The 21,266-nt window shown below is 42.7% G+C and overlaps 1 protein-coding gene across 1 annotated transcript in view; it reads left to right on the forward strand.

Annotated features, from left to right (window-relative positions):
• The window catches only part of LOC140191063 (adhesion G protein-coupled receptor L1-like), a 281,887-nt gene that overhangs the window by 186,634 nt on the left and 73,987 nt on the right, over positions 1 to 21,266 (forward strand). The window contains exons 13-14 of the mRNA XM_072248138.1: positions 217 to 390; positions 13,769 to 13,978. Coding sequence (XP_072104239.1) covers positions 217 to 390; positions 13,769 to 13,978 — 384 coding nt within the window. The remainder of the gene's footprint in view (positions 1 to 216; positions 391 to 13,768; positions 13,979 to 21,266) is intronic.

The raw sequence follows: 21,266 nt of genomic DNA on the forward strand, positions 1-21,266 counted from the left end.
TGTTTCCAACAATGGAAACTTAAACAATGAGATTAATATCAAAAGGATGTTAAACCTCTGAAATGTTCTGGAATAGAGTGATGGAAAGGCATCAGAGGCAATTATATTCTATGCTAGGATTAAACAGGAAGGGAAAAATAAACCTAAAAGTTGATGAGGGGTTTGAGCCACACCTGAAATTATAATTGCTGAGTCTTAAATGCTATTGTCTTTCAGTCAGAAAACCACTTCAACGCAAACTGTTCTTTCTGGAATTACTCTGAGCGTTCTATGATGGGATTTTGGTCATCACAAGGCTGTCGACTGATTGAAAGCAACAAGACTCACACCGCCTGTGCCTGCAGTCACCTCACCAATTTTGCGGTGCTCATGGCTCACAGGGAGATTTTGGTAAGTTGCTGTATAACTTTTGAACTGCAGAGTATTGCTTTTCTCACGTGTTTTCTTTTGATGTGGGCAGCTTTGCAAGACTGCTTACAAAGTTTTTGAGCTATTGGCTGACAAGTTTCCAGTGGACCATATTTTCAGGTCTTAGAAGTATTTAGTGAGGTGGTTGATGTATTAATGTTAATCAATTCTTGGAAAGTGTAATTAGATTCAAAGTTCAAAGCTACCATATACAACCCTAAGATTTATTTTCTTGCGGGCAATCACATTGAAGACAAGAAACACAATGGAATCAGTCGAAGACTACACACAACAGGGCGGTTAGCAACCAACGTGCAAATACAGAACGAAAGAGAAAAAAGGATAACAAATTACCAATAATTATCGAGAGCATGAGATGAACGTGAGATTAGAAAGTAATTATTCAACAGGTAAATGAGTTTGGCATTCATCATAGGGAAAATGTTGGAAGTTACTATTAAAGATGTTATTAGGGCACTTAGAAAACTTCAAGGTAATCAAGCAAAATCAACTTAATTCTGAGAAAAGAAAATCATATTTGATTGATTTATTGGAGTTTTTTGGAAAAGGGAATGTCCTATGGATGAATGAAACCAGTAGATGTAAGGTATTTAGATTTAAAGTATCACATCAAAGACATTGCAGATAATGAAAGATTAAGGAACGGGAAGTAATATATTTGCATGGGCAGATGATTGGATGGTGAACAGGAAAAAGGGAGTGGTCACAAATGGGTCTTTTACCAGCTGGCAAGATATAACAAATGGCATGCCACAGGAATCAGTGCGGGGGTCTCAAGTTTTGACATTTAATATAAACAGACATCCCACCCTGCAAAAACTCATTTCAGGGAGGTAGCACCCCTGCCCCCCGCAACCCCATATCCCCACCTGCCTGCCCCCGGTCGACCTCCAAGGGTGTATGTAATACTTTGTTTAGTGATTTTGCCTAATCTGTAAGCCAAGTTGGGTATATGCAGAAAATGTGACATTAAAATATGTACATGTATTATATTATATTTTATTATCATGTTCATTCTATTACAACTTTAAGCAACCCTACAGGGAGTCTGGCATCATCACGTGGGACATCAATAGAGTAGCTCCTTAGCAGCCAGCCAGCAGGTTTAAATAACGTTAGCTACGCTAATGAACGAATGACACCTGTTAAACTCACCTCAACATGTCTTTTACATTTTAACCCACCATGGGCAATAGAAAAGTCACTGTTGCAAACAGTGCAATGAGCAACACTGTCATTATTTTTGAGGTCGACTGTAAAGCCCACCCACAGAGAAAACTGACAGGTCTACTTAGCACGAAGAGAGACCAATCAGGATGCTCGCTCTCACTGTCCCTCTCCATCTCGCTCTCTCTCTCCCTCTCAAAAAAAATCAATTTGCGGGATATTGTATATCATTTCCGGGCATCAGGGAGCCGCTATCAATATGCAGGAGACTCCCGGAACTTCCGGGAGAGGAGGGATGTCTGTATAAATGATATGGATAGCATTGCTAAGTTTGATTGCACAAAGATGGGTTCGGAAAGTAGAGACAGAAGAGACTGCAGATACTATAATCTGGAGCAATAAGTAATTTGCTGGAGAGTTTCAATAGGTCAAGCACTATCGGGGGGCTGGAGAAGGAATTGATAGTGTTTTGGGTTCTGATGCAGGGTTTTGAATCAAAACATTGACAATTGCTCCCACCAGCACCCCCTTCCCACCCCCACCATCTGCTGCTCAACCCATTTAGTTTGCCCAGCAGATATTTGTTAAGCAGGAAGGTAATTGTGAACAGAACATAAGGAGGCTACAGAAGTTTAAAAGATATATTACGGCATGGTAGCGTAGTAATGCTTTACAGTACCAGCGATCTGGGTTCAATTCCCGTCACCGTCTGTAAAGAGTTTGCAGGTTCCCGTAATCGCATGGGTTTCCTCTGGGTGCTCTCGTTTCCTCCCACAGTCCAAAGACGTGTTGGTTGGTAGGTTAAATGGCTATTATAAATTGTCCTGTGATTAGGCTAGGATTAAATAGAGTTGTTGGGCAGCATGGCTTGAAGGGCCAGAAGGACCTACTCCACACTTTATCTACAAACGTTTGTAAATAAATAAATAAATGTTTTAAACAAAGAGTAAACAGAGTACCTGGGAAATACAGTACAATAGGGTAATGGATAATTTAGGGATAAGACAACATGCCAGTAAGTCATAAAGGGAACCAACCCTTCAAAGTGCTGAAAGAAGAGAGGAAGATATGGCTGACCATTGAGTAAGGAGGCTAGTGGGCAATGAACTGTATTATTCTAAAATAAATTGAATACAGAATTAGAGAAATGATGCTTCATTTACGTAATGCATTGGAGAGACTACACCCGGAGTATTATGCACTTATTGGACTCCCTGTGTAGGGATGCAAAAGGCAGCACAATAGTGCTGTTGGTATTGCCACAGTCTCACAGGCCCATTGATCTGGGTATGGTCTTGAACTCAGGCACTGGCAGTGTAACATATACATGGACTCCCTGTGACTGAATGGGTTTCTTCCAGGGGCTCTGGTTTTGTCGTGGGCCCCAATTACATACTGGCTGATAGGTTATTTGATGGCTGCTTATTACATAAATGCTGGAAGATTCAGAGTGGTATTAATGGAAGCGGGACAGAACATATTACAATTGAATATCAGGGAGATAGTCCTGCCGAAAGGTCTCGGCCCAAAACTTCGACTGTACTTTTATCGATAGGTGCTGTGTGGCCTGCTGAGTTCCTCCAGCATTTTGTGTGTGTTGCTTGGATTTCCAGCAACTGTAGATTTTCTCTTGTTTGAGGTAGATGGTATTGTTCAGCATAAGTAGATAGTCTGCATAAATTCAGCTGGTCTCCAAATGGACTCCTAGCCATTTGTGAATACAAGTTCTAAGAACGTTTACTGATTAATAACTGGGAGAAGTTCAACGGGCTAGGACTATCCCCCGGAGTTTAGAAGTTTGAGCGGGGGCTTAATTGAAATAAATAAGATCCTGAGAAGTGCAATTATTTTGTTCTCCTTTATACTTATGTACTGGAAATATCATTAAACAATCTTGAATTTGGAGAGCAAACAACAGGAATTCTGCAGATGCTGGAAATTCAAGCAACACACATCAAAGTTGCTGGTGAACACAGCAGGCCAGGCAGCATCTCCAGGAAGAGGTGCAGTCGACGTTTCAGGCCGAGACCCTTCGTCAGGACTAACTGAAGGAAGAGTGAGTAAGAGATTTGAAAGTGAGAGGGGGAGGGGGAGATCCAAAATGATAGGAGAAAACAGGAGGGGGAGGGATGGAGCCAAGAGCTGGACTGGTGATTGGCAAAAGGGGATACGAGAGGATCATGGGACAGGAGGTCCGGGAAGAAAGACAAGGGGGGGGGACCCAGAGGATGGGCAAGAGGTATATTCAGAGGGACAGAGGGAGAAAAAGGAGAGTGAGAGAAAGAATGTGTGCATAAAAATAAATAACAGATGGGATACGAGGGGGAGGTGGGGCCTAGCGGAAGTTAGAGAAGTCGATGTTCATGGTTCGATGTTCGAGGTTGGAGGCTACCCAGACGGAATATAAGGTGTTGTTCCACCAACCTGAGTGTGGCTTCATCTTTACAGTAGAGGAGGCCGTGGATAGACATGTCAGAATGGGAATGGGATGTGGAATTAAAATGTGTGGCCACTGGGAGATCCTGCTTTCTCTGGCGGACAGAGCGTAGATGTTCAGCAAAGCGGTCTCCCAGTCTGCGTCGAGTCTCGCCAATATATAAAAGGCCACATCAGGAGCACCGGACGCAGTATATCACCCCAATCGACTCACAGGTGAAGTGTTGCCTCACCTGGAAGGACTGTTTGGGGCCCTGAATGGTGGTAAGGGAGGAAGTGTAAGGGCATGTGTAGCACTTGTTCCGCTTACACGGATAAGTGCCAGGAGGGAGATCAGTGGGGAGGGATGGGGGGGACAAATGGACAAGGGAGTTGTGTAGGGAGCGATCCCTGCGGAATGCGGGGGGGGGAGGGAAAGATGTGCTTAGTGGTGGGATCCCGTTGGAAGTGGCGGAAGTTACGGAGAATAATATGTTGGACCCGGAAGCTGGTGGGGTGGTAGGTGAGGACCAGGGGAACCCTATTCCTAGTGTGGTGGTGGGAGGATGGAGTGAGAGCAGATGTATGTGAAATGGGGGAGATGCGTTTAAGAGCAGAGTTGATAGTGGAGGAAGGGAAGCCCCTTTCTTTAAAAAATGAAGACATCTCCCTCGTCCTAGAATGAAAAGCCTCATCCTGAGAGCAGATGCGTCAGAGACGGAGGAATTGCGAGAAGGGGATGGCGTTTTTGCAAGAGACAGGGTGAGAAGAGGAATAGTCCAGATAGCTGTGAGAGTCAGTAGGCTTATAGTAGACAACAGTGGATAAGCTGTCTCCAGAGACAGAGACAGTGAGACAATTTAGAAATAGAGGTCATTGTTTAACAATTGGAAATTGCATATTTAACATAAATGAGGTGTTGCTTTTTCTTTCAATCTTTGGCATACTCTTGAAAAGGCAGTGGAATCTTTGAATATTTGTTAGGCAGAGGTAGATGATTACTTGGTAAGCAAGAGAGTGAAGGGTTACTGAGGAGAGTGTGGGTTAAACTATTAATCAGATCAACCATGATCTTATTAAATGACAGAGTAAACTTGAGAAACTGAATGGGCTACACCTGTTTCAAATTCATGTTCTGTTGTTTGCTATCCTGGGGTCAGAATCAATCACAGCAAATGACTGGAGTGCCACCACACCACAAAAGTTGTAGTTCCCCTGAGGGTGTCAGCAGGTCCCTTTGATAATCCAACAGTTTTCGTGCTTTGTTTTGTGGTGCCAGTTCACCAGGTTTAATATATTCAGTTTCATAATTTGTGTTATGGCTTCTGCTGGTTTGAAATGATAACTCATGAGCTGCCTTACCCAAAAGCAAATTGTAGCTGTCACTTCAAACTACTACTAAATTAATTAAATAAATAAATAAAGTGACTTCAGGACATGTCAATTCTCATTGCAACCAAGGACTTCTAAAATAACGTTTGCAGCTTTGCAGATAACTGCAGGTGTTTTCCTGCTAAATCCAGGTCAATGTTTTAAAAATGACAAGTGTCTTTTTAAAACGAAAAGAGAAAAATCCTAGTTTGTGAGGTGTGAGCCTTGAATTAGTGGCCAGGTTGCTTTGATATAGTGGATTTGGAATTTGATCTGGATATCAACCACAGTCTTACTGAACCTTTGCAACTAACTTTGCAAACTTACTGAACTTTGCATCCTGGATATCCCATGCTACAGAATGGGTGTTTGCTGCATGCGACTGTTCCCCTTCCTCCACGTCTTTACCAGACCCTCTCTGTATTTGGGATGCTCAATAGACCAAAGTTCAAAGTACATTTATTATCGAGGTACGTATACATTATACAATCTTGAGATTCATCTCCTTAGAGGCAGCCACAAAACAGAGAAACCCAAAAGAACCCATAAAAAAGAGGACACCCAATGTGCAGAGACAAAAAAAAAATCATGCAAGCAATAAAAGTAAGCAAATAGCATTTAGAACAAAGGTGAGTCCATAAATATGAAGCGCAAGCAGGCCACAGCATCAGGCTCAGTTCAGCACAGAGCTGAGTAGATGTCGTGGAGCCCTTAGACACAGATACCGGTGCAACCGGAATAGGCCACAGCTTCAGCCTTTGCAGAGCAGCAAGCAAAACCGGCCCGACTCTCGCCTCTTAACAGCCTGCCTGGTCAATCCATCTGGCCCATAGTTTAAATCGTCCAAACATTGGGTCATTCTGCTCACTAGGATTCAGGGCCCTGTCACATCAATATGCTTTGGGCCTGGACCCTGCTGCCATTTTTCAGCTGATACCTGATCTTTCCAAATTGGCCTGGCACCAAGATCGATCATACCTTGCTCTCGGTTCAGGTGGAGGGGCCTCGAAGGTGCCTGTTCTCTGTTCCAACTTTGCCCTGTTCTGCTCACTCCTGCTTTGCTTAAATATGCCTCGACTTCGCCTCGCAGCCACACACTTCAATCCGTGACTCAGCCTCACTTTCACTCACCTCGCCAATGTTTGCGGTGGTTGTTTACCATAAATTTAACAAGAAAAAGTGTTATTGATAAAGCAGTTAGTTGTATATTCTTTGTTTTGTTTGCCACCATTGAGTAGTTGCTGGACTTCACCAGCACCATTCTTGGGTTAAGCACTGCACTGAAACAATCAAGGCAGATGTGATCGATTTCCAGAATTCCTTTGGCTTACTCAGTCCATGCCAACCATCAAGTACCCAATCCATTTGTAAGAGCGAATGGAACGATAAGGTGGCTTGCAGCAGAATGAAGGGACTGGTGACAGCACCCTAGGTACTTCACCCATACCTCATGTAGTGGGTTCCTTTGGCAGTGATTGGTGTGGAGTATCAAGTCATTGAAACTTCTGAATCGCTGCCACATTAGGAGCCCACCAAAGAAGCAAGTCCACCTTCTTTCTTTATTTACTTATTTATTTATCGAGCGACAGCTTGGAGTAGACCCTTCCAGCCCTTCAATTCGTGCCTCCAAGCAATCCCCTGATCTAACCCTAGTCTAATCGTGGAACAATTCACAATGACCAATTAACCTACCAACCTGTACACTTTTGGACTGTGGGAGGAAATTCACACGGTCACGGGGAGAACGTATAGACCCCTTACAGGCAATGTCGGGAGTTGTGTGTTTTGCCATCACATCCCACCACGGCGTCAAATGGAATGTAATAAATTAGGTGATGTGTGAGCTGACCACAGGAAACAAAGCATGAAAGCTGCCAGACTGTCAAGCTAACCGATCCATTAATGCTTTCCAGAGAAGGAAATCAGTTGCTTGACCTTTCACTGCCCAATATTACTTCAGTCCTACATGATACAGTATTGAGGTTAATGTACTATTAGCTGACAAGGCATTGAATATCAGTATATTTATGTGTGGCCGGTTGTGAAATCCTGTCAGATTCTCCAGCTAAATGAGGGTAAAGGATAACAGTTGAGAGCTTTGGTCACTGACAGCTACTGAGTGGCTGTACACCAATTCATTGGACACCAGGGAATTGCAAAGTTCTGCCACCAGCTGACCTGACGATCGAGCAGGGAAATGACCATCGGTCTGCTGACAGTGTGTCTGATATCAGCTGCTCCTCTGTCATGAACCCCTCACCCTCTGTCAATGAGGTCAATAGCCAGGGCTCTTGATATTGCCCAGACAAATCTTCTGAGTCCCACAATAACTCTAGAGATTTAATTATTTTTATCCATTCAGAGACAGCGCGGAAGAGGCCATTCCGGCCCTCTGAGCCACGTTGCCCAGCAACCCCTGATTTATCCCTAGTCTAATTACAGTAACCAATTAACCTACGAAACAGTACGTCTCTAGGTTGTGGGAGGAAACCAGAGCACCCAGAGGAAACCCACATGGTCACAGGGAGAACGTGCAAACTCCTTATAGACAGCGGAGGGAATTGAATCCGGGATGTTTGTACTATATTGTACTAACCACTACACTATCATGCCATGCTGAGACCTCCCAACTGCAGGAAGCAAAACGTTGGTAATACTCAACAGATCCTAAGGAGAGTGAAAGAATTTTTTCACATGATCACCCACCATGTAGTTAGGAAAGCAAATGGTAAATTGACCTCCAATGTAAAAAGAACTGTACAATCGTACGATACGAATTGTTGCAGTTATATGGGGTCTTGATGAGACTACAGCACATCTACAATATTGTGTCAACATTTGGTCTGCCCACGCAGAATGAATAGATTTTTAAAAAATAATGAAACCAAAGGATATGTTAGTACGGAAACGTGGGCTTTTGTAGAAGATCAGCCATTCTCTATTTGAATGGGAGAGCAGGTGTGAACATCTGATTCGCTGCCTACTGCTGTTATTTACGTTCTTAATCTTTCCAAAAATACAGATGCTCAACAACAGCCTCAGCATTGATCCATACGAAACTTCCTCCAAATTTGACACAGGAAGGAGCCAGTTCCTGTGAACAAAACCTTTCCCAGAGTTATTCTGGAGAACAGGTGTGAAGCTACGTTATTTATAGTGAGATTACATTATTTAAATCTCACCATCCATTCAATGCCTCTCCCAATAGTTTCACTGGGGAGTTCCAGTGAAACCCATACACGCTGGATTAAATCTCAAAGGGTTTTTAAAAGTCATTCTTCATGAGGAGATGAATATAATTAAATCAGCAATCTCAACAGGGACCCAGGATAAATCTGGGTCGACAAGATTCATGTTGCATGTCCAACTCATTAGCTATTCATGGATTAAAGCCCATGGCCAACACCATACCCAGCCTCTAAAACCAACCCATTCTTGAGAGTTAAAATCCTACCCCTGTATCCCAGTTACACCCTTATTAATTGACTGGAGCCAGGGTTTTGTCAGCATGCTAGGCTCTGTAAAACCGAACTGCTCTATACTGATAAAAGCAGAACATTCTGGAAACACTCAACAGGTTGGACAGCATCTGTGGAAAGAAATAACATTAACAATTGAAAACAGTCCATCAGAACTCAAGACAGATGTTCTGTTCTTCTGGACCAGACTAGCATAGGGATCCAAGTGCAATATAACTAAGATGAGTAAAGTAGATATTTCTGAAATTGCCTTCTTCATGGAGCTAAGATTCAAGTGCAAAGAGGCAGCATATTAATAACAGATCTGATGGTAATCCTGGGTCAGAGCAGGAAAATCTTCAGCTTGTTCTGCAACGTGTATAGTATTTGCCGATCTCAGCTGGGGTGCAAAAATAGGGTGCTTGATGCTCACTGGTAGCACCTCAGTCAGTTTTAGACTCAAGTCCCAATCTAAAGATATTAGATTAGATTATGAGAACACTCAGTCCTCTTTTATTGTCATTTAGAAATGCATACATGCATTAAGAAATGATACAATGTTTCTCCGGAGTGATATCACCCAAAACAGGACAAGCCAAAGACTAACACTGACAGAACCACATAATTAAAACATATAGTCACAGCAGTGCAAAGCAATACCATAATTTGATGATGAACAAACCATGGGCACGGTAAATAAAGTCTCAAAAGTCCCGAGTCGATCGACTCCCGAGTCCCCGATAGCAGGCAGCAAAAGGGAGAAACTCCCTGCCATAAACCTCCAGGCACCATCAACTGGCCGATGCCTTGGAAGCAGCCAACACTGAGTCCATCCGTCCAAAAACTTCGAGCTTCCGACCAGCCTCTCCGATACCGCCTCCCGAGCGCCATCCTCTGCCGAGAGCCTTTGACCTCGCCCCGGCCGCTGAAACAAGCAAAGCCGAGGATTTTGGGGCCTTCTGCTCTGGAGATTCCGATTACCACATAGTAGCAGCGGCAGCGAAGCGGGCATTTCAGAAGTTTTCCAGATGTTCCTCCGAACTCCCACATCCATCTCCATCGAATCAGAATTGTGCACGGTCCCCTACTTGATGGATAACAGATATCACCACTGAAGTGGCCGCGTGTGCTGCCGTCGCGCCACCATCTTCTCCTCCTCATATGAACACATGATCTATAAATTGACTGGCAGTGCAGTACTCAGGGAGCAGTGAGCTATCAAAGGTGCCAGCTGAGAGACGAGTGGTGAGGCCAAATCAACCTTACTGGCTTTCCACGCCACAGTGATTAGACAGAAGTGAGGGTCAAAATGCCCTTTACATCTAGCCCACAGCTTTACATCAGGGATAGCTGGTAACTAAATAGTGAACTCCTGCATTTGTGTTCCCCAACCTGTGGATCATGGTAATTCAGTTCTTTGCTCTATCTTGATTTCTTTTACTTTGAGCACCACTGCTCAATACAAGAGGACATGGCTTTAAGGTAAGGGGTTGGAAGTTCAAGGGGGATATTTACTCAGAGAGTGGTTGGTGCATGGAATGCACTGCCTGAGTCAGTGGTGGAGGCAGATACACTAGTGAAATTTAAGAGACTACTAGACAGGTATATGGAGGAATTTAAGGTGGGGAGGTTATATGGGAGGCAGGGTTTAAGGGTCAGCACAACATTGTGGGCTGAAGGGCCTGTACTGTTCTATGTTCTATGTTCTAAAAAAAGTTTTAGAATTTTGTTATTTTTAATTTTTTATGTTTTTTTTGTAATCTGTATTTGAATAGATTTTAAGTGTGTATAATGGAGACATGTAGAAACGGTTCAAAAATCATGTTGTCAAAAAATGCCAGGCCCTTCTGAGATGGGGCCTTGGGATACATTGCCTGAAGCCGCCTTTTTTTTTATCTCAATGTGGAAAGCTGAGCAAGGTGTTCCACCACACCTGAGAGGCGTCTCCTGAAGCAGAATGAGCACTGAGCAGCGAGAAGCCTCTAGTAGTGTATCCTGAGACCCTCTCCCAGAAGGACCTGACACTCTTTGACAACTACGATGGTACTTCAAGGAATAGCAGAGAATTTCCCAACCAACATCACAAGTACTGCAGTGTCCGACTAGTGTTTTTCAGCTCTGCAGGGCATTCTTTGGCTACTGCATTCTATGTAGTTCACCAGTTCCCTCACTTCAGTAGTGTTCTTGGAATGTCTTTAAAAGTCCTGAAGTGAATTTGTCTCCCCTTCTGAAAACTTGCAGGAAACACAAGAAAGGACTTCAGATGCTGGAAGTCCAAAGTAGCACACACAAAATGCAGGAAGAACTCAGCAAGCCAGGCAGCATCTATGGAAATGAATACGCAGCCGATGTTTTGGGCTGAGACCCTTCTTCAGGACTGATAAAGAAGGAGAAAGATGCCAGAATAAAAAGGTGGAGGGAGGGGAAGGAGGCTAGCTAGAAGGTGATACGTGAAGCCAAGTGGGTTGGAAAGTAAAAAGCTGGAGAAGAAGCCAACTGATAGGAGAGGAGAGTGGACCATAGGAGAAAGGGAAGGAGGAGGGGACCCAGGGAGCCATGGTAGGCAGGTGAGAAGATGTAAGGGGCCATATTGGGGAATAGAATAAAAGGGGTGGGGGAGAGATTTTTTTTTACTGGAAGAAGAAATTGATATTCATGCCATCAGGTTGGAAGCTACCCTGAAGGTGGTCTCATCTTGGCATAAGAGGAGGCCATAGACCAATATGTTGGAAGAGAAAGGGAATCAGGATTAAAATGTTTGGCCACCAGGAAGTTCCACTTTTGGCAGATGGAGTGGAGGTTCTCGACAAAGCGGTCCCCAATGTAGGGTTTCACCAATGTAGAGGAGGCCACATTGGGAACACCGGATGTAATAGACGACCCCAGCATATTCCCAGGTGAAGTGCTGCCTCATCTGGATGAACTGTTTGGGGCCCTGAATGGAGGTGAGGGGGGAGATGAAAGGGCAAGTGCTTGGGCTGCTTGCAGGGATAAGTACCAGGAGAGAGATTAGCGGAGAAGGACGGGGGAATCACGGAGGGAGAGATTCCTGAGGAAAGCGGGGGTGGGGGGGTAAAGATATGTTTAGTGATATTGTGGAAATTGTGGTGGATGATGTGGAGGCTCATGAGGTGGTAGGTAAGATGAAGAGGAACTCTGTCAGTGTTAAGATGGTAGGAAGACGGGGTGAGCAACACAACAGTTTGAGCTTCATTGGAGACATGATATCCATTGCTGCTCTTCTTCGGAATGGAAGAATAAAGGCTCAGATTTTGATCCTTCTGTTCTGATGGAAGACACAATCTTGACACTCTGTCTCTGTAGTATTTGTCTCTCATTGGTCAAGTTTCCAACCTGTTCCTGTCTCAGATATCCAATACTTCATGATTTTTGCTGTTTGCAATATAGGGCAGTTGAGAGCAAACAGCAAATGGTGGCCTCTCGAACTTGCTGCTGATTTCCTGAAGTTCAATGCTTGGCAGGTTATAGTCACTGGCCTGTGATGTCATGAAGGTCTTGCAACTGGTTCCCATGTGTACACCAAAATTTAACTTCAACTCTTAAAGCAATTATAGCTGTACCAATAGGAAGTGGGTAGGGAAATGAGTGATTTGCCTCAGGCTAGGCTGGCTCCCTTGGTAAATTGCTTTATAGAATTAATAATGGCTCAGCACCAGTACAAGAAAGAAGGGCAAGCTAGGAGTTGACAAAAATCAAAAGGTTTCTTGTAGAGGTTTAGAATTGGCTCCGATTTAATTCTCAACTAAGTTGTCTAGGGATATATTTCCAAAAGTTTCAGGGAGTTAAAAATCATTTTGGAACAAGCATACTGTACAAGTCAGATTTATGTTTGAGTGGACAAAGATCCAGCACATAGAGCATCATGAGAGGACATTTGAAATTGTCCATTTTGGCAAGTTCTTTTCATTTAAAGTAACTGTTATATGTCAAGAATATGTAGCAATCTGACATATGCAGGATTCAGAAAAGGCTTCGGCAGATTTAACAAGTATTTCGGAAATTGGAAGAATGTTATTGTCGCTGGGTGAAATTAGTTCAGAATTAGGGAGATCAGTCTTTAGTTTCATGGACTTTGGTGAGACCACATAAGCAGGGTCATGAACAGGACTGATCTTAGTGAAGGAGGAAGGATGTAAATCAGTTTTTCCATCCCTCTCCTTGTGTAGAACTGTTCTCTTGGTTTCATCCACTGTTCTTCCTAGAGCACTTTGGAATTTTGGCTTCCTTGGGATTGCCATCGTCCAGGATATGAGCTGATGCAAAGTTAGTCTTTGACTCATGGACATTGTTTCTTCAAACCCAGTCACTGGGGAAGTCTGAAAGTAGATCCTGGGCCCGCCCATTGGGTGTATATAACCACTGTTTCTGAAGAGATGAAATAAAATACATAATAAAGATGCAGTACGAGGTTTGACAGTTTCCAGGTTTCCTCAAAATGAAAAGCAGAGCAACAAACAAATTACTGCAGGAAGACAGTGTGTCAGGCAGCATCTTGTCTGCATTTAAAATGGTGAAGGAGGGGACCCTATTATTTCAAAAAATAAATATCTCAGCTGGTAAGGTACTGACTCAGGTGCTTTCAGACAACTTTATTCCTCTTGCTCTGCTAAGTAACTGATGGTAGTCAGAATGACAGGGCATCTACGCTTGATCTGTAGAGTCTTGGAGTGGGAGGGAGATGGTTAGTTGGGCCAGATACTAGTGAATCGCCTCTCTTCCAGTGCATGTTGTTTGTTTCACTGTGGGGCAGGCTAGTGGAATATCAGGGGATTCTTTTGAGATTTGGGCAGTAGAAACCCTTGGCTGGACTTGTCTAGGCTCACAGTCTCTCTCCAGCTCTCATTACCACTTCTGCTTTATTTACCGCTATGCTAACCTCTTTCACTGAGTTTCTGCTTTCCCACCAGTATGAAGACCGAATGCACAGACTACTGCTGTCCGTAATCACCTGGGTTGGTATCGTTATATCACTGGTCTGCCTCACCATCTGCATCTCCACCTTTTGCTTCCTTCGAGGGATTCAGACCGATCGCAACACCATCCACAAGAACCTCTGCATCAACCTCTTCATTGCTGAACTCATCTTTCTAATCGGCATCAATAAAACCCAATATCAGGTGGGCATGGCCATTCCCCAGATAATGAGGAAAGAGTAAATAATAGGATGTGAGATGAAGGAAAATGGTAACGGCAGGTGGAGATCTAAAGTTCATTGGCAGGGTCACACAGGTTAAAGGTTAGAAAAAGGCTGAAGGTTTAGATGCCATTTGCCATGTTGAAGAATGGCAGTGTTATATTTTGGCAACAAAGATGAGAAGAGAGTGTCAATAAAAGAGCACAATTTTTCAACTGAACACACAGAAAGGGATCCGAGGGTAAATTGTTGAAATTGATTAAAGAAGCGTTAGGGATCCTTGGCTTTATAAATACAGGCAATGGCAAGGAAGCTGAGATAAACCTTTTTCTGGTTTATCTACAGTTAGAGTTGAGTGTCACACTTTAGGAAGGATATAAAGGCTCTAGAGTGTGTAGAAGAGTTTCACCAAGGTTATTCCAATAAGGAGAGATTTGGTGATCATTAGGGACTGGAAAAATGGGTTGTTCTCATTGGAAGGGTAAAGGCTGAAGAGGTACTTAAAATGCAGAAGGCTATAAAAAGGGAACATATAAAGAGGAATTGTTCCCATTGGCTAAAGGGTCAAGAACCAGGGAACATGGAATTAAGATAATTGGCAGATGAGGTTAAACACAAAGAAAATCTCTCTCACACAGTAAGTCCCAATCAGGTTTTGGGACATCCTAGTGGTAACCTCTGGAGGCAGGACTGAAAAGCACTGGAAGGAGTTTGTATGCCTATAGCAAATGTGTCAGGGAGTGGGATTAGATGTTTACTCTTACAGACTTGAGGGGCTCAGTGGCTACTTTCCACATTGTAACCACTACTTCTCTTCAAATTCATCAGGCAGTTACAACTGATGACTTGAATCCTGTGTGGTCACAACCAGTACAATGGGTCTACTATAAATGCACCTAAATCATTAAATCTTCATTAGTCACAACATCAAGCCATGACTTCTAAGATATTTCTTGTCAGTAAAGGGAACTTGCATAGACATCCCCGGGATATTAAATAACCTCTACAATCTGTGGAGGAGAGGTGAACAAACAACAGTTCAACCTCTTGGATTTCAGATGTACACAGCTTGTCCAATGGTTCTGGAGTAGCCGCTTATAATTAGTGTGTTATCTGCCTGCATACTAATGAGAAGCAACATTTTGTACCATCCTTGTACGACAAGAATTCTTCCCTGCTTGGATCCAAATTTGGAGGAATGTGAACAGTCAGCAAATGGGATGCTGTATGTTGTAACAGTGTACTGTTTTACACAATCTCTGTATGAATGTGAAATACCTTCCCTTAATCTGCAGAAACACAGAAAAATCTTATTCTGAAATATTTTAAAATAAGATGGTGTTATTAAAATAGAATCAGCCATCTGCTTCTATTTTAGATTGAACGCTCAGCAGTAGTAGGGGCTGATCCATGAGTCTGCCTACAAATAGGGTCAGCCACAATTAGATTGATTGAGAATCTTGGGTTCTAAATTTTCATCTGATTGACAGGATTCATCAGATTAATCTAGGCTAGTTAGGAAGAATGGATATCTATGCAAAACATCTATTTATCGGTGATTTCTGTTCAGTCCGCAAGTTCCACGACTCATCCACCACTTAGCATAAGTTGATTATGCTGATAGCAATATCAAAATATGCATAAAACATAGAACAGTGCTGCGTGGTACAGGCACTTCAGCTCAATATATTGTGCTGGCCTTTTAACCTACTCCAAGATCAATCTAATACTTCCTTCTCACATAACCCTCATTTTTTCTTTCATCCATGTGCCTATGTAAGAGTCTTTTAAATGTCCCTAATGTATCTGCCTCTATCACCAACCCTGGCAGTGCATTCCATACATTTACCACTCTCAGTTTTTAAAAAAAAACTACCTCTGACATCTACTGTGCTTTCCTCCATACACCTTAAAATTATTCCCTCGTATTAGCCATTGCCGCCCTGGGAAAAGGATGTTGGCCGTCCGTTCTATCTATGCCTGTTATACACCTCTATCAAGTAACTTCTCATCCTTTTTCACGCCAAAAAGGAAAGTTCTAGCCCCACAATCTTTCCACATAAGACATGTTCTCTAATCCAGGCAGCATCCTGGTAAACCTTCTCTAAAGCTTCCACATCCTTCCTACAATGAGGCAATCAGAATTGAACACAATGCTCCAAGTGTGCTCTAACCAGAGTTTTATAGAACTGTAATGTGACCTCGCAACTCTTGAACTCAATCCCCTGACTAATAAAGGTCTGCACACCATACTCCTTAACCATCCCATCAACTGTAGATATAAATGTTAATTTCCATAAAATTGAGATACACCTTTTGTGGCTCAGGGTCAAGTTTCATTTGATAAATCTCCCTGCAAAGTGCTCGGGAAGATTTGATCACTTTAAATGTTCTCAATGATTGAAAGTTGACAAATATCACTGAAGATACTTATACCTTATACTTTATTGTCAAGTAACTCAATTGTTACTAGAATGTACAGTCATCACAGCGATATTTTATTTTATTCTGCGCTTCACACTCCCTGGATTACAAATATTAAATACTAAAATATTTAAAATAGTTAAGATTAGTAAATATTAAACATTTAAATAGTAAATCATAAATAGAAAATAGAAAAATGGGAAGTAAGGTAGCGCAAAAAAAACCGAGAGGCAGGTCCGGATATTTGGAGGGTACGGCCCAGATCCGGGTCAGGATCCGTTCAGCAGTCTTATCACAGTTGGAAAGAAGCTGTTCCCAAATCTGGCCGTACGAGTCTTCAAGCTCCTGAACCTTCTCCCGGAGGGAAGAGGGACGAAAAGTCTGTTGGCTGGGTGGGTCGTGACCTTGATTATCCTGGCAGCACTGCTCCGACAGCGTGCGGTGTAAAGTGAGTCCACGGACGGAAGATAATTCCCAGCTGTAGATCCTGCAGAGAGGAAAGCTAGAAGTACATTAGGCTTACTCTGCATTCAAACCAGGACTGACAGTCAAAAACATCAGTGAGCAGAACTTCTGCTTTGGACACGTTCAAAAACTCCAGCACATTTTTTGGTCAAAGTTACACTTATTGGGTACTTCTCTTTCACCCTGCTATTAATAATGTTGTGGCAACAATATTAATTCAACTAGCACAATTAAAAATATATCATAAATGTTCTGTTAAAGTTAAACAATTAATTAATACCATGTCTATTGTGAATGTGTTTTGTGAACAAGACTTTCTAAAAGAAATGAAGTATTAAACAAAAAGTGAATAACAGCACTGTTCACCGAGATTCAGCAAACCCCCAAGACTGATATCAGAACTATTTCTCAGTACCATTGAGATACAATACTGAGTACCGAGCATTATAGTTTTGAAGCATTAGATTGTTTCCGAGGATGAATTGTTCATATCATTTACAATCACCATTTCCTTTGCAGACCTTTGCAGGCTATGGCAGCAAGTTCCCTGAAGCACAGTAATGAACCAGTTAGGTTTTTTCAACTGCTCAGTAACTTTCGAGGTCATTTTTTGATGCTAGGATATAAAGGAACAGATTTACTGCATTTCACTTCCTAACTTGAGTGTGTGAACTGGGTTACTAATGGAGTGTCATTTCACTGGGTTACATTACCCAACCAATTCATAAATACTCCGTAATCGGACAGTTTACATCTGTGCATTTCAATCAGAGACATTATTATACAAATTCAATGATTCATTAGAAAAGAAGATGTTACATTGGATTGCTAATGTAATACCTCTGTTTAAGTGGAAAGATAGAACATCTCTTGCGGGTCTACAAAGCAATTTAAATGCTAGTCAGGGTGAAATGCTTTGCCACACTTGGTTCTTGGGGGTCAACTAACATAGATAAAATGAAAAATAATCAAAGTGGTTCCAATAAAATTATAAAATCATTTGGAAACTAAATGCTTCATGATAAATAACCTACATGCCTTTATGCCTTTCGAAAGGAAGTTTTCCATGTTCAACCTGAGTAAATTCCTAAAGGGCGGGCGGGGGGGGGGGGTAATGGAGAGATTAGACTAGGTTAGTGCAGAGGATAAAAACAATTTACTTTTCACAAAGTGCCACAGAATTAACAATAAATTCAAACATGGGGAACTGGTAACAGAATGGTTAACAAGCTGTCATTCAGAGAAAGCAGAGTGGTCAACTACCTTTTACCCAAAAATAGAAAACTGAGTCTGATAATGGTCCATCGTTCCCATTCAAAATGATTTGGCTTTCAGAATAAGAAAAATTCTGAATTTACAGATGACATAAAATTGGGAGGGCCGTCAATGGTGAGGAAGAATACAACAAGAGTATAGCTAATAGAGCCAATGTCTTACAGTTTTGACCTTGTGCGGTCTGTATGGAGTTTGTACCTCTGCCCTGTGACCACATGGGTTTCCTCCAGGTGAAGACATGCAGGTTAGTAGGTTAGTTGGGCCTCCTAAATTGTGTAAGAATTAATGTTGGATTATTGTAAACGGTCGGTGTGGACTCAATGGGCCTAAGAGTCTTTTTCTATGTCATAAAACTGACTCTGATCACGTAATATTAATTTGCAGAAATAGCAAATGAATTTGATACCATAATGTATTGATAAAGTAAGCAAGTTAGATTGTTATTTTCTCATTATGTACATATGATTCAAAAGCAGATGGGCAAACATGGAAAATAGTGACACAGTACAGTAAATCTTTTGTAAATGCAAGCCAAACACAAAGAGCTACAGAGTAAAACTGAAAGTTAGAGAAGTTGAACTGGTTTTAAAGCTTGCTAGCTTGCACTTGAAGTATTATGTACAGTTCCATAATATAAAACGGGCAGAAACACTGGACAGAAAGTTTAAAAAAAAAGATTATTATATTTATACCAGAAATGCAGCATTGGACCTTTCAGAGGAAGTTACAAGGGTGGGACTCTTTCCTCTCTGAAAGTAGACATGGGAACATAATCTACGAGATGTTCCCAACCACGCTAGCTTCCAGGATTCAGATGCTTGAACTCTCCAGAGTATGGTTTGCTGGCACGGCCCCTTTAAGGGGTCAGGACGGTCCCACTAAATGACAATCATGTTTTGGGCACCAAGAATTAAGTATTTAAAGAGCAACTGAATTGAATTGACTTTATTTCTTACATTTTTCACATACATGAAGTAAAAATCTTTATGTTACGTCTCTGTCTAAATGTGCAATATGCAATCATAGTAATTTATAAAAAATGAACAGTCAATGTAACATAAAATGTACTCAAATCAGTCTGATGGCCTGGTGGAAGAAGCTGTCCCGGAGCCTGTTGGACCTGGTTTTTATGCTGCGGTACTGTTTCCCGGATGGTAGCAGCTGGACTAGATTGTGCTTGGGGTGACGGAAGTCCCCAATGATCCTTCAGGCCCTTTTCTCACAACTGTCTTTGTAAATGTCCTGAATCGTGGGAAGTTCACAACTACAGATGCGCAGGGCTGTCTGCACCACTCTCTGCAGAATTCTGCGATTAAGGGAGGTACAGTCCCATACCAGACAGTATTGCAGTCAGTCAGGATGTTCTCAATTGTGCCCCTGTAGAAAGTTCTTAGGATTTGGGGGCCCATACCTAACTTCCTCAACCTTCTGAGGTGAAAGAGGTGCTGTTGTGCCTTTTTCACCACACAGCTGGTGTGTACAGACCACGTGAGGTCCTCAGTGATGTGGATGCAGAGGAACTTAAAGCTGTTTACCCTCTCAACCCCAGATCCATTGATGTCAATAGGGGTCAGCCCGTCTCCATTCTTCCTGTAATCCACAAACAGCTCCTTTGTTTTTGCGACATTGAGGGAGAGGTTGTTTTCTTGACACACTGTGTCAGAGAGATGACTTCTTCCCTGTAGGCCACCTTGTTATTGTTTGAGATAAGGCTAATCAGTGTAGTGTTGTCGGCAAATTTAATTAGCAGATTAGAGCTGTGGGTGGCGACTGTAGTAGCGTGGATGAAATCACTGGAGAGACAGAGTCACTGGTAGATACAAAGCAGCTTCTTTATTCAACACAACAAGGTACAGCAGGCATCTTATGGACGGAGACACTTTTTGCAGAAAGGTCTGCTAGCTCAACGTGGGCTCGATATTTATATGCTAAGCACAAAGGCAATCATAGACAATGCATAGACAATGCTTCCTCTTGAAGCTACATACAAAATATCACACCATCCTTTCCTTCCGACGCCAACATGTCTGGGTTGGTATCCACAGCCTTTAGGAATGTGAGTTACGTCTACGTTACATTTATTTGGCATTTCCCGTGCTAGCATAGAAGACAATTAATATTTATAATGTATAGATAATACTGTCTTCAAAACTACGGTGCCAGAAGCATCTGGTATTCACACCTTTTTAGGAAGCGCATTGTCAAATAAAAGTCTGGTGGCCAAAGTCATTTAAGTGTAAACAAATCATCCGCCCAAAAAGATTCACTCTAACAGCGACACAGTCAAGGGTATACAGGGAGTAAAGGAGGGGGCTTGGTGCACAGCCCTGAGGGGCACCTGTGTTGAGAATCAGAGGGGTGGAGGTGAGGGAGCCCACTCTTACCACCTGACAGTGATCTGACAGGAAGTCCAGGATTCAGCTGCATAAGGCAGGGTCAAGGCCGAGGTCTCTGAACTTCTTGTCGAGCTTGGAATTATGGTGTTGAATGCTGAATTGTAGGCCAAGAACAACATTCTCACATAAGCATCCTTCTCCAGATGTGTAAGGACAGTACGTAGAGCAGCGGCTATTGTGTCATCTGTTGATGGGTTATGTTGGTAGGTGAATTGTAGTGGGTCCAGTTTGGGTGGTAGCAAGCTGCAAATGTAATCCTTGACCAGCCTCTCAAAGCATTTGCTTAATATTGAGGTGAGTGCGACAGGACGCCAGTCGTTCAGGCATGTTACCTTAGTCTTTTTGGGTACAGGGACAATGGTCGATAATTTGAAGCAGGAGGGTACTCTACACTGGGAGAAGGAGAGATTAAAAATGTTTGTAAATATACCTGCCAGTTGTGCTGCGCATATCCTGAGTACTCGCTCTGGGATGCTGTCCAGTCCCTCAGCCTTGCGACTGTCCACTCGTTGGAAACATCTGTGTACCTCACCTCAGAGATGACCAGGTTGCAGGTTGCAGCGGTGGCTTTCCTCAGAGGCTCAGAGTTAGTGACATTGAACCGAGTGTAAAAGCGATTGAGCTCATCTGGGGGAGAGGCCGCGATGTTGGCAACACCACTACGTTTAGCTTTGAAGTCTGCGATGGTATGCAGCCCTCGCCACAAGTCAC

The sequence above is a fragment of the Mobula birostris genome, chromosome 32 (genome assembly GCF_030028105.1).
Source record: "Mobula birostris isolate sMobBir1 chromosome 32, sMobBir1.hap1, whole genome shotgun sequence".
Classification (NCBI taxonomy): Eukaryota; Metazoa; Chordata; class Chondrichthyes; order Myliobatiformes; family Myliobatidae; genus Mobula; species Mobula birostris.